Consider the following 14,711-nt stretch of genomic DNA (forward strand, 5'->3'; position numbering starts at 1 on the left):
GACCCTTGCGAGACCATTTATTTCGGTTTTTCAATCTTCTTCCGTCCTACGCGGCCGCATCGTCGGGTAGCCCCTTTCTCACACCTCTCACATCGCACACCGCCAGCAGCACGGCAGCCGCACTGCCAGCCCTCGCCCCCCGCCCCACCATTGCCACTCGGAATGGGCTTCTCTTTCTCGCACACGGCTCGCACACGGTCACTTACCCCCGGTGCCCCACAACGCAACACGCTGCAACACGGTTTGCGGTGCGATGTGCGGTCGGTAACGCGCGTTACACACCGTGAGCTGGCCTCTCCCGCTCAGGTCTGCTGGATAGCGAACCCTGCCAGGGCTGTAAATACTCAACCCCGATGCCGATATACATCAATCGGGGCACAAACAACAACACAAATAGGGAGCCCTCTTGCTCACAGCGGTTGATCTCGACCGTTTCGCTCTATTCCCTTCATTGTTTGTGTCTCACTCGCTCACCCTCTCTCTCTCTCTCGCTCTCTTTACATCTCGCTCTATTACTGTCTCGTTCACACCGCTCGGCGTTTCTCCTTGCATCGCCTGCTGCGTCGATCGTTTTTCTGCGTTGTTTCTCGTTTCAGCGTGAAGATCAACAACGATTGCCTGGCTTTTTTTTTGGTTTTGTTAATGTACAACGAGCAGCCAACGGGTCGCTTCGTTTCGCTCGCACCAGCTCGAATTCAGCCCCCGGTGTTGTGCGGTGCTGTATATTGCTTCGCCAGCAGCCCCGAGAAGAAGGCGCTACTTTTGCCTCGGCAAGAAGTCGTTTTGACTTCTGTTACTAGCAACGGCCAATTCCAGTAACCAATCCCATCCGTCCGCTCACGTACGGAAGTTGCAAGTAAGCGGCAGCAGCAAGCAGCAGCATCAGCGGCACCACCAGCAGCAGCAGCAAACGGCAACAAGCGGCAGCAGAAGCAGCCGGGTCCCGGAGACCTATCGATATACCAGCGCCGACACGGGCGCGTTAAACGATCATTCGAACTCGATCGAACGAGAACGCTTCGCCGAGCTACTCTCCCGTCATACGATCGCCATCGCAAACGTTTAGTGAGCAGTTGGTCTGTGTGAGTGTGTGTTGTTTTTATATTCCGTTGTAGCCACCCTTGCAGCACCAGAGACCGAGCGCATCCCTTTAAGGCTTGCGGAGACCGCCACAAAACCGTCGCGAAAGTTTTGCCGACTACAGTTCGTCGCAGTGTGACTTTGGTGATTTTGTAACCAGCGCTGGCGATACCCAAGTTTCGCAGTGAAAGTGAAACGAGCTCCAATTTTGTGTGTGTGGGGAATAAAGAGTTCCAACCGACTAACCGACAGTTTCGTGTCCACACGGAACTCGAAAACCAAGTGTCACACGCCCTTCTTACAAGAGGAATGCTATAGAGGTGCGTAGAAGCAAATGTGCAGTTTGGTTTAGTAGATTGTGCCCACTAAACGGCGTGTTGCATAAAGTGACGCAAAAGCTAAGCAAAGTGTTGAATTTGACGTTTCAGTGGCGCTTAAATGAACGATTATAGACGAGTTAATTAAATTCGGCAGAAACACAAACAACGTTCGAGCGTGGAGCAACAGGTTTTACGTTGTTGAAAAACACTTTAAAGGTAAGTTTTATTGTTGTATTTACTACACTTAACTGTAATGTAGATAAATTCATTCATTTACTGTTAGAAATCGAGGCTTCTGTTGCTTACGACTCGTTTGGTGTAGATTGCAAATGCAAATGCCAAATTGCCGACGGCTTCGGCGCTCTTGTGTGTTTTGCAAATCACAAGCCGTACTAAAACAAACAAAGATCCCACCGATGGCTAGCGAATGTTTGCACAATTTGCTCGCCCGATCGAAATGATCGTCCGATTGGGTAAGCGGAAAACTCACCAACATTCTCCATTTGCTACCGTTTTTTGTACCGGTGGTGTAGGTAACGCTCACATTAATCCACCCCAAATGCAGAGGGTGAACGAATCGCGCCACGGCAAATGGCTGGGCTACCGGTTTTACGCAATGGCTACCGTATTGCAGCGCGGCGAGAAAGAGATGGCCACATCCGGCGCGTGTTTGGCGGGTGTTGCAGCCGTGCACGAGAGCGAGAAAACCAGTAGCACTTTTGCCCCTGTTTGTCCCCTCTTTGGATGCTGCGCTCCAGGTTGTCTTCTTTGGTCCATTCTCTGGTTCTTACCCGCGGGGTTTTGCTTTTTTTTTCGACGCATTTTTGTTCACCTTTTTCGAAACGATCGGCATCACGCACCATGGCGTAACACCGGTAGCACCGCGCGAAACGGTAGCCGCGTTTTGGGTGGAAGAAAAGAGAAAGAGCGAACGGTAGCGGAAAAGTACGATGGCGATCATCATGGCGTTTGCGTTAGTGCCGTGGCTCGTTAGTTGCTTGTTTTTCCCCGTAATGTACACACATTAATTGTGTATTTTTATTTGAATATTAGATTTTATGAAACATTTCCAATATAACACGTTGAGTTACTCTCTAATGGAGAACTTTATTCGCGAGAAATGAAATCATTTATTGGGGTTGTTGATGCCCTTACGACAAAAACGTTGGAGCACCGGACAACTTCGCTATCAAACGGTGGAAGCCAACAATTTTACAACCTTACCGTCTCGAGATCGCTGAACGGTGATGCGATCCCACCGGCCAAAGCATTCGTCATCGACGCCGGGCCGTTACAAATGCCGTAACTCGAAAACCAATGTTTTCGCTACATGTTCCCTCAATTAGGCGGACAGTTGTTTGATGGTTGTTTTGCAAAAAAAAAAAAAACAACACAAGGTAACAAACGGCAATAAAACAGACAACCAAATCTTGTCCATCACCGAGCGTGGGTACCACCGCACCTAGACTAAGGGGGTGACTTTCTCGTTTGGAGCCGACCGTTACTTACGTTTGGCGAATCGGTAGTTACGCTGTTCGTCGCGAGATAAGGAAATCGGGCAAGAATCGTTTGTTTGTGTACCGGGTGTGTGTACTTCTGGTCGGTAAGACGGCAGAGATCAAACGTGGCGGCGTGTCGATGGCCCCGTCCGGTTGCCATTACTTCCGCTTTGATGAATCCCCGTAAATTCCGGCCGAACCAGTTTGGAACCGTTTTCACCGTTACGGGGACGTGCGTGGTATCGAACTCTTGCCTCTGGATGTCGTAAAAATCACCCATCTCCGAGCATTCGGGCTGTGTGAGTGACTTTGGAGAGGAGTTTTTCCTGTTGTTGTTGTTGTTGTTGTCGATGCTCCAAAATTTGAAGCTAATTTATTGGCGGCAACTTGGACGGTGCGCTGCAGCAACCAAAATTGGTACCGTTGATGATGATGCTGTGACGGAGTCTCACGAATAGACACCTGGCAAGATTTATTGCGTGCGTCCTTAGTCATGCGCGCCGTGGATGTGTGTGAGTTCTTTTTTCAATTCTGAGACTGAAACTAGAACAGTGGCGCGTGGGAAGCATTTTTTTATTCTCCCAAAACCTTTTAGTTGACACAAATTTCATAGCAAACTAGATTGTGCCGCGTGAGTGGGGAGAATGTTTGACTCATTGAAAAAAAAATCCCCGGGAAGAAAACAACGATCGGGAATAAAGACGTTTTCGTTTTACCAACCAACAAGGGAAAGAAAACAAGAATCCTTTTCAAAGTCCTTTTTCATCTCACAAACCCACTTGTGATAATTTGTTGAGTCACCAGATTCATTTATCATGTTCAGCATTTTTTTTTCGGTCGATCGGAAGATCGATATTTTCCTCACCCGTTAAGACCCTGCGCCTGAAATGTCCCAAGTGTGGCCGAAAATTATGGTTTCGATGGCGAGAGCGAAACGATTGGAAGCTCCAGCCGCAAGCGGTGCCCGAATTTCTAGACTTTCTTATTTCTTCCCCTCCAATGCGTAACAAAATTCCAACACTTGCGTGACAGCAAAGTGTGTTGATGTGTTCGGTTCAATGTTCAAGTCCACTCGAACGTACCGATATCTTGACCGAAACGATCGCAACTGAAGTGATTCCGAAGAAAGGGCGGTGTTTGATTGTTCTCGCATGTCGTAGAATGCACTCATGAATGGGAATCACATAAAGAGAGTGGAGTTATAAAAAAAAAAAGGATGCTTCGGTGGTCGGGAAGCATCCTTGACGGAAAGAGTGCCACCAGGGCAACGAGAATGGAATGTCGTAACAATGCGCCAAGTGTGCTTGATGAAACATGCCGTATCATGGCAAAGTGGGTGCAGTCATTTTTCATATCCTTTGCTTGTTCATCTCGAAGTGATGCGTCTTTTGAGGCATGTCCCTTTGGTTGATCCTGCTCCTGAATTGAGCCTTTGAATGATCGTGAGCATCACAATCATCGATCTAGAGGACCTTGAGAGATCTTGGCTGTGAATGGCTGAGAGATATTCTATAAATCATCAGGGACGCAACGAATTCTTCGGTGCGCATTTCATTCATCTTGCTGCGGCGGACAACAAATTGGAGCATGTTGTGGTGAGTTCGTTTATTCGGGAACAAGCAATAGTTCGAAATTCCAATGTCCGGTTGCTTTGAAGCATTTTGCAGCGTACCGTTTTACCTTGCGCTTAAACCACGCTACAAGTGCGCAATGTCGGACGACACTTGGCACACCACCACCTCTCCGGCGGTCGTCCGATCCGGGTCGAAATGAGCTAGAGAAAAATGGCCACACAGGTGAGAAGAAAACACGACGCAGACCCGGCCTCGTTTTCCGCTCATTAATCACAATGTCCCTTGTAGTCGTCGACCCGACCCGGCTATGTGTATCTGCATCCCGTAAGCAAAATTGTTGCCCAACCAAAAAAAAAAAAAGACCACCCGATGCGGTGGTTCATCGGATGCACACGGGTCTCAACCCCCGCTGCATCACCCTACGCGGTCCGTAGCTCTTCCGCGCATGACACGACATTCTATCCGTCGGCGCAGACGTTACGCTTAAAAATTAACAGCAGATTTCCATGTCCAACACTGTTTGCAACTCTGCACTTCCCATTTTGCCGAAGCGCGTCGGCTGGAATGTGCAGAATGTTGCACACCACGGCGGTACCACGTACCACGGAGCAACACAACAGGAGCAGCGCTAGTCGCAGGGCGTCGAGTGCATGCGCTTACCTCGTACAAGACGAATGCACTTTATTACGATGATGACGACGGCTTGACGGTGGGAAGATGTGTTTCCGTGCGCAAACTCCTTCGCTCCGCGGGTCCGTTCCCGCCGGTGCAAGTCCGGTGCAAGTTGCGCAGACGCGGCTCGCCGAAAGTCTTAAGTCACAGCGCGAACTTCGTAGGCGATAGCGAGCGTGTAGAGTGTTTCCGTACAGCCGACGTAGATGGCGTGTGAAGTGGATAATTCCGTAATGCAACACTTCCTCGTTATCGCCATCGTTTGCAATAAGTTAATCCGCTGCTGAGCTCCGCCGACGAAAGTCCCCTTGGTACGTTGGTGTTGTGTGTTGTTTGGGAAGAAATTGGCCTCTTTTCCCATTGGCTGTGTGTGGCTGTTATTTTGGGAAAGGACAAGGACAGTGTTTGGAATTGTTTGGAATTGTTTCTCAACTCTCGAGAAATTGTCCATCCCATCACAACTAGGCGATCATTGAGATATTCGCTAGAAGCAAGAAGTCACACGAATAAACATGTGTCTTTGGCAATAAAAGCTGACAAAAAAAACCCGTCATTGTTCATGTAATGCGAATAGGAGGGAGCGTCCTGGGTGTGCTCTGTTTGTGTATTTTGACCCAAAAAACCACATGATCGGTAAACTCTCGGAGCCTTGGTTGCTAGACGAAGACAACCAAGCTGCTCACACCGGGAGATCCGAGAGTATTGCTGCGCGGACTCGAGACCTAGATTGACCCATCGTGCACAAACCGAAACAATGGACCAAAGACCCTGAAGACCCTCCTGTGATGATTGTTCGGGGTGGTCTGGAGAAATAAAGCTAGAAGAAGGCACACACAGGGCTGTACCTACATACATGAGAGCTTGCCATAAGGCAAAACCGGAGTTTGCACACGAGAAGGATTATTGCCAGCACTCATGTCGAACATCTGCCCTACAGCCGCTACGCAACACCAATGACTCATGGTGTGGCGGTGAACCGACAGATGAAGTAATGCAATGAATCTTACCAAACAAGCGGCGCGAGAAGTGAGAAGTGACCTCCGCGTCAGGTAAATTCACGGTTCAGCGTGGTCCCCGAGCGTACAAATGCTACCAATTCCCGGGCATTAATGGTCCGTGCCGGTGCGCGACACGCTAATGGGTTGGCTATTAAGCAACGTCCCGATGGCAAATTACTTCCCCATGTGCGACGGTTTAGCGACTGTTGGACGGTTGTTTCGTACCGTGGTTCCACCCTCTCGGTGACCTCAGGAAACTGTGCGACTAGTAGGACACAACCGTCCAGTGCACTGAATCATACACTGATTGAACGGGCTGCTGCCCGTCCGTGTCCGAGACCTTTTGCGGATGCGAGACGAAGGCGAGTGTGGTTTGAAAAATGACACAGCCATCGGAGTGTACTACTAAGCACCGGAGTGGGGCGAAAGATACAAAAATACACCTCCAACTACGGTGCGCACCCTTACGTCATGGAAGGTCAGCGTGCGGGACGTCTCTTGTGCTTGACGAGTTTCTTTGTCTGCTGCACCATTCGGCCCAATGAATCATGGTGTTTCGCTATGTTAAGTAAGCGTCTGCGTTTGGCCAGATCTGTGTACGTCAGCAGTTGCGTTGACAAATGTCAAAGTGCTGCCGTTTTGGGGAGATTTGTTGCTAGTTCTGCCAAAAAGTGTGGTTAGCCACAAAGCCTGATCAAATGTCAGCTTTGTTGGAGAAAATACACCAACTATGGCTATAAAGTTTCAAACTCGTGGAAGAGATTCGTAGAAAATAAAGAACTGTTTCACAAAGAAAGATAGCCCCACCAGCACTGGTAGCACATATTAACGAGCTACCACAACACGCTGGTTGCCATTTAGCAGAGTTCACATTAAAAGGTTCCCCTCAGCCGATGGCACATCTCCCACCACCCGGGCGGATATCTGACATAAATTATAAGCAACTTAATTTCCCACCCACGGTTTTGCGGCAATAAATTTCAATTATAACACCAGACCCAAACAACTCGCCCCGCATTGATCGTGCCTTTCACGAGATCCCAGAAATGCATTTGAAGTCATCGGGGTTTTTTTTCGGAGCTACCAGAGTTACGGCGGCAAGCGCATCGCGACCAAGCATTTGGAGTATCACGCGTCTCCATTACGGTAGCGCCAGGTAGCTAACAAGCAACACGAGCGAACACATCTTGACAAGGCGGACAGGGTAGTGCGCAACAGCATACCGTCGCTGCATGCTCCAACGGAGCATTCGGATGGAGTTAAAAGTGTGTGGGGCTTTTTTCGGGGAAGCTTTGTACCCTTGACAAGCTCCCACTGGGGAGGAAGGATTATTTATCTGCAGCACGATGAATCAATTAGTAGCGAATCGAATGCTCTCAGCATGCTAAGATGCATTTCGGTCTTCTGTTTGGTGCCCACAATGTGAAACAGAAGCAATGGTAAATGTATTGTACAGCGTGGAAAAGGCACGATTTGGCACGAGATTTTAAGATTGTTTCGAACTTTTAAAAACACTATCCCTTCCTAATACATCCGATATTGGTGCAGATCAACCTGAGATAAGTCCTTATAATTTGGCTTCTGCGCCAAAGCATGAACCCACGCCGAGAAGCTGTTTTTATCAACCCAATTTAAATAATGTTTGCTGTACCGGCTTCCGACCAATTTCCATCCGATCTCCCGTGCTTACGGGAGATGTCACCGCCACAAAAGGTGAGTTGAGGAGGTGGACACATATCCTTAGCGCGCGCGATCACATCTATCAAACACCCACGGCACGAATCAAACGACCACCGTTTCAGGTAGTTAGTGATGGGACGCGTAGGAAAACCGGTGGCTAGCGAAACGAGTTTCCGGCCGTCTGGCAGGTCATCAACACTCGCCGATGGCGATTGCGCACGAATGTCGGTGGCTACCCGCAACGATCGAACGTTTACGATCGCTAATTTGCTGCTGCCCAACCAAAACGCCGAAGTGCTCCGACACTTTGCGGGTGCGTAACGACTGTGGATGGATCATAAACGGTGCCAATATCGATTAAAAAAAGAAAAACCCCCCGCGACATTGGCGCGATAGTCCGGCAATAAGATGTTCGGCATTACGCGTCCGTCGGCGCACAAATCGTCGAATTAAACCGGCCCCGAACAACTGCCAGAGCTTCCGTGCTTCGTGAGGTGTGTTGCTGGCTTTACGGAGGGGACCATGATGCGGTAATTGCCCCGATCGGCAGCAGCATTTGTTTCCCCCCCCATCCTTAATTTTCGCTAAATGGGCGCTTATCAGTGGCAAAGATCACGGGCAAGGGCAAATTCGAGAAGCCAGTATAAAGAAATTTAAGTGTTCTTTATTCGATATAGCCTATCTCCTTAAAAACAAACTCGTTCATACTGAAGGCGAAGGGTGAGTGAGAGAGAAATAAATAAACATCAAGCTGCATAAGTGTCCGGACGGACGGCGTTAAAAAATGCTGTGAAGTAGCATTTATCGTTTCCTTGCGCTTGTAGCTTGAGAGTGTTTTATTGCCCGAAAAGCCACGGTTCGCGTGAAGGTTAGCAGCTACGAATGATGAGCTGCTGTGCGGCGCTAGTGCTGCTGCTGTAGGTCGTCCACGGTGACAGTGACACACAGGCTGCCCGCCTGTGTCAATGTCGAGACGGAGAATTTTATATCGTCCATTAAATGGAGTAGCGCGTCACGATCGGGTTAAAGTTGCTGCCAGTAGGAAGCTTAGCTTCAAAGGGTTTGGGAGCTGGGGAGATGATTTTTTTTTCGGTTTTGCTGACGAATGTTTGGGTTTTCTTGCGGCACTAAAGTGGAACGCTCTAGATCAAGATGACGAATGTAAATTATTGAAGTCTAATTTATGAGCACAGTGCAACATGTCAACTCTATCAAATACAAACAAGTTCTTTCTGTTTCCTTCAAGGCGGGACGCGAGATCTAAACAATGTCCCCATTTCCTGGCCAATGAGTTCGTGTGATCGTACAGTGATCTTCAGTTCGTTGAGTTTCTTGAAAGCGAAAACCAAGATCTAAACAATGTCCCAATTTCTTGATCATTGAGTTCGTGTGATCGTACAAAGATCTTCGGAAAAGTAAACAGTTTAACCAACCTCGTTACAATGCTAGTTCTGATGATCTTGCTAGTAGATGAAGCAGCACTATGCCCCAAAAAATGTCGGATGAAAAACGAAGTTGCTGATGAAGGTAGTTCATAACTCATCTGAAGTGTTTCGCTGGTGCACACATTCCAGATATTCGGCGTATTCCAGGCACGCAACTCGCCTCCAATGAAGCTGCAGAAGCTGCTGGATACGAGTCCCAATGTGAGATCGTTTACACAAGTAGCACCGGCAGCACAAAATACTGTCGGCATACCGAATATGGTACAAATATTGACGTACCGTCCAGCACACCGTGGCCACTCACCCAGGGGGGGAAAAGGCAATTGTGTACTGCAATTTAGATAAAAAAACCCCGTACTAATTTCGCGGACTGGCCTCTGCACTTAATGGGCCCATCGCAGCTATTTACGTTCACCGGTAGTTTATCTCATTTTAACGCTTCCATCCCTTTCCTCCCGCAGGTATTAACTCATTCCGCAAACGGAGTTTGTGGCCGCCGGTTTACACCCGTCCTGGCACGTAGCGATAGCACAGCGGCATATTCCACCCGCAGCAGACAAATCGTCAGCATCACATCTCGCGCATCCATCTCGGATCCCATCGGCAAAGGAACCGGACAACCGGAGCACCGGAGCACCCGAGCACCGGTAAAGAATTCATTTAGATTTGACGCGCAGCAACACACGCCACCATGTTTGCGGTAATGCGTATTGACAACGACGACCGTAGGGCCGACTTCCGTCGCAAGATGCGACCAAAGTGCGAATTCGTCTGCAAGTACTGCCAGCGGCGCTTCACCAAACCGTACAACCTGATGATCCACGAGCGCACGCACAAAAGCCCGGAGGTGACGTTCTCCTGCGAGGTTTGCGGCAAATACTTCAAGCGGCAGGATAATCTACGCTCGCACAGGTAAGTTTCGCCGCCGTGAGATGTTGGAGAGATGTTTCGCTAACATATAGACGAATATCATGCCTCGATTGAATATCTCGCAAGCAATGTCTTATCGATCAAGCTGTTGAAAGATCACCCGGATGCCGGTGGTCCGTTCTGTTGCTTTCGGATGCCCGAAAGTCTTCGACCACAATCGCGTCGGGGTTCCACGCGCCCGATGGAACGATTCGGTGAAGAGAAATACGAAAAGTGTGTTTGTGGCCGGAATGCGTGTTAGCGGGGCTGTTAGCGGTTCTGTTTGCTTCCCAATTCGGGCGCTCATTTCTGGCTGGTTCTCATCGACTTTAAGCCCGATCGGTCGGGTTTTGTTTGGACGCGTGTTTGCGCTGTGTCAATATTGACGCTGTTGTACGGATTATTTGGAAAACATACACATCCTCTGGACATGATCGTTTTTTCCGAAGCCGCCAGCTCTCGGCCAAACCACAGGGCGAGGATCGCATCGATAGCGCGTGGATGCGGTGAAGCGTCCTGTTCGTTTGCAGAACCACGGCTGCGATGGCGGATTCGTTATCGGTGCAGCGCCCGTTTGACTCTGCAGTGCCGTTGGGTTTGGGATTTTTTTGTCGACGAACGGTGTTAGCGACACCGCCGGTCCTTTCCGGTTGAGTTTCTTACTGTGTGGCCATATTTGGGACGGCAGAAGGAGCGGGAAAGCGATCAAAAAAAATCCTCGCGGTAAACTTCAAACGAGTCGGGCAGAGGTTATCTACGAGTGCGGTCGCTTATCAGTGCCACAGCCTTTATGACCTTACACCATTACCTTCGGTGTGTCGGCACTTGTCGGATCGCGTTTGTTTGAGGTTAATATTTGGCCAGGGTGTCAGCTGCCCCTCACACCGACCCCGCTTCCTTCACTCGCAGGCAGATCAGATGCGAAGAAAGTGACTGGCTGGACGCGATTAAGCAATCGGACAGTTAATAATCTCGTACCTGGGGCGATTGTTCGACCGGCTCATTCAAGCAATCGGAACGGTTCATTCATTTATTATTCATTCATCACGTCACACCACGTGCGGGGTGAAACATGAGCATCGTCATGAGGTGGTTGGGTAGAGATCGGAGCAAGAGTTCTATCCACCCGAGCCGAGGAGTTTTTAGTTTTCGGAGCTTAACTCCTAATGCCCCTAACGCTAGGTGGCTGACTCTAGCAGCGCTGGCAGCTGACAAGCGACCGTGAGGGTGAGCGGCCAACGAAATAGAGCTATAAAACGCACCGTTGATAAGTTACGACCAAACATATCGTATGTCAGGTTCGTCCACATTCAACCGTACATGGTTCGCAACGGCAAACAAATGCTGACTGATTTACATAAAACAATTCTATTTCGCAGTTCCGTTGTTCCCGGTGGTGGAGCCTCCTTTTGTCGAAAGGAAAGTTACTGTTTGACGTATTGTTGGGTAAAGAATTTTAACTTAATTTGAAGAATTAAGCACAAAAGAAAAGCCTCAGCCTTAGTTTCCGTTTCAGAGTGGGTTTTTGTTTGTCCGCCGGGTTCTGTTTGTCCGGAAGAGCTCGAAGAGTGTTCGGGAATGTTGGGCACTTCAGGTGAATGCAAAGATGGGATCTTTTTTCTCACGCTTCTTGAGCACTCTAAAGGTAACGCTTGATCAGAGCGGCGTGGTCAACTGTCAGCTGTATTGCTTTGTCGTTGTGTCGTGTCGTGTCAAACGGCATCGCTAGCTGATGTTGGATGTAACATGATCGGGCATTCGCTCGTAGCAGATAAAATAATTGGTGTGATTCCTCTATTGTTGTTCACTGTTGTTGTTTTGACCTGTGTTTAACGTGCTTAAGTGCTGGAGGCACAATAAATATACACACGTATTAAATTTCATTTGATTTAGTTAATAAACACTTTAGTAATAAAATGTTTCTTCTTTTTCGTTTCCTTTTCTTTTGCTCTTCTCTTTTGTCTCCCTCTTTTTCTCTCTCTCTCACACAGATGCAGTCAATGTATTTGGCGGTAAGCACTATTTGACAAAACCTTCCTCCGATGTACACTCATTTACTTGCAAAAAAAAATACACATACCTATTACACGACAATACACATATATAAAACTCAAGTAAAACGCAACCAATCAACCAACATTAAACTTCTAAAAGTAAATCCAACAAAACAAATGGGTGATGGAGAATATATAAAATATCGTATAGATAGCAAACAAACAACAAAACAAACAAACACACAAAAGCGTGATGGCGGACAGAGAGTATACATGCATTGTGCAACATCAGAGCAAAAAACCAAACAACCTAACAGCAGTTCTTAGTGAAAATGCGGCACCGGGAATAGCAATAGACGTGTAACACCATCGTCCGCACTTGAGCTAAGCAAAGCCTCAACCCACTGAGTCATTACAATCGAATATCTGTATCGAAAAGAAGCATGAACATAAGCAGAATGCCTGGAAATTCGACATGACCGAACAGAAAAAAGCACGCCTGAAGAAAAAGAAAAAAAACGTACAACATTTTCTTTGAATCTCCCAGTATAAACTAGCGTGGAAAGCGACTGATCGCGACTTTGCCTCGATCGCGCGCCTGTGTGCCTATGTTCGTGCGTGTGCGTGTGTGTGTGTTCGTAGCTTCGCGGTGATCAATGTTTGCTTCTCCTGGGCTTCTGTAGCAAAAGCGAAAGTGCACCAAACATGTAAAATGGTTTTATAGGTCGCACTTATTTAACAACAAAACAAAACAAACAAGGACAAACATAACGCCAGAAGCGCAGTCGTAGTCGAGTCCGCACAGGCATGTGAGAATTGTGGCGAGGTCGGTACACGGTACACGAAATGAGTGGCATATGTTTGCGGCAAACCGAACTCTCAATAAGCATATCAGCGAAGGAACAATGGAGTGGCTGGTAGTGAGAAGAAAAAAGATGAAAACAAACCCCCCGTCTAACCGTGGTGTTTAACGCGACAGAAGTAAAAAGAGAAGAACAGAGCGATACAAATATGCAAAAGATACAATTAGAACAGAAATCAGAAGACACGATCCAATGTTAACGTAAGCATAACTGTTCTGCGATAGTTGTCTGTTTATGTTTAAGCGATAATCACCATTTTCCTCCCCTGCAAGAAACCTTCCCCAATTTGTCATTTGTGTTTATGCGAACGTTGGAATGTCAGACTGCTTTCATTGTAACGTCCATGTAACGTCGTGAAGCAAATCATTTTCGCAGTTATGTTTATTTGCTTAGCGCATGCTCCGCTCAGTCACTTCTCATGCCAAATGTTGTTTGACCTTCAAAATTGTCGAATACGTTCCTTACCGTCGTGATGTTGCGATAATCTCCCCACACCGAAATTGTTGTTAATCCATCCTGATTTTTTTTTGTTTCTCAACTCTATGCCACCCTTTTCGCCATCCTGCGCTACAAGACACACTTTCCATCACAATGTCCCACGCTGATCGAAACCGCATTCACCGTTGTCCCAAGAACGGGGACAAAATGCCCGGGGGAGAGCGTTCAAATTGCAATGACTCAAGAGATATGTTTTGGCCCAAAAAAAAGACACACACACACGAATACTTGCACACACACACAAACACATAGTCATAATCATACATATGAATATATGCATCTTACCGGTAGAATTGTTTCGCCATGAAATCTCCCATTGCATGTCAAAACAATTGCGATCGGTCGGGTGCGATGATTTCGGAATAATCTAATGCTTTCAAAATTTTACCACTCACACCAAGACACCTCCATTAGTGGATTAACAAAAACGAACACCGCACCGGGGAACACTAGCCGCACGGGGAGTTTCGGTCTCAAAATTGTTTCTACTATTAGTTTGCTAAGATTTATTTTTGTGATATAGTTTGGTATCATCGACGTACCCGGGCTGGTGTTCCTGGTGGCACCGTGTGACTTTGATAATAGCAGGTGGACAGATAACAAAAACCCGGACCGCAGACACCGCACGTATACACGACGCAACGCAAAATTTGTTAAGATGAACATGTCACTAAAGTAACAAATTCACCAACTTCACTGTAGTTTCCGATGCAAAATTACCCGATCTAACCCAGACAGTTCCCACATATCCTTTCTTACCCTGTCGTACAACTTCTGTTCGTTTCCTTTACAGGGGTTTTCGAGTTAAAGTGAAACATTTTAAGGATTTCCGGAATTCTTTTCAAGTTGAATTAGAGTTTGTGAAGGATAGATATGGAATTCTTACTATTGTTGAATTATTTTTCAATATCAATTCAATTTTGTACAAAACTTTGTCAAACGACCAAACCTGTCATGCCAAATAGCTTTGAGGAGTGCGGGAGTTGAGAAGGGTTTGTACAGAATCGATTTTTAAAAAGCAAAATCTTACGAAAAGTCAAGCGTCTCCATGTCCTCCTCTGCACATTCCAACTCTACTTGAAAAGGATTCATAAATGACTACAAACGTTTAACTACTTGAACTCGAAAAACCCTCATCCAAATGCTCGTCCTGACACGTCCTTTCCCGACATTCCCTTT

General features: G+C 47.5%; 1 protein-coding gene across 1 annotated transcript; it reads left to right on the forward strand.

The window, feature by feature from the left end:
- The first annotated feature begins 1,504 nt into the window (after positions 1-1,504).
- Positions 1,505-12,193, forward strand: LOC128300667 (protein drumstick). Its single transcript, XM_053036817.1, has 3 exons — positions 1,505-1,616; positions 9,730-10,180; positions 12,169-12,193. Exons 2-3 carry the CDS (start codon positions 9,960-9,962, stop codon positions 12,191-12,193), a joined length of 246 nt encoding a protein of 81 aa, XP_052892777.1. The 5' UTR covers positions 1,505-1,616; positions 9,730-9,959.
- The last annotated feature ends 2,518 nt before the right edge of the window (positions 12,194-14,711 follow it).

Source organism: Anopheles moucheti, chromosome 3, assembly GCF_943734755.1.
Source record: "Anopheles moucheti chromosome 3, idAnoMoucSN_F20_07, whole genome shotgun sequence".
NCBI classification, from domain to species: Eukaryota; Metazoa; Arthropoda; class Insecta; order Diptera; family Culicidae; genus Anopheles; species Anopheles moucheti.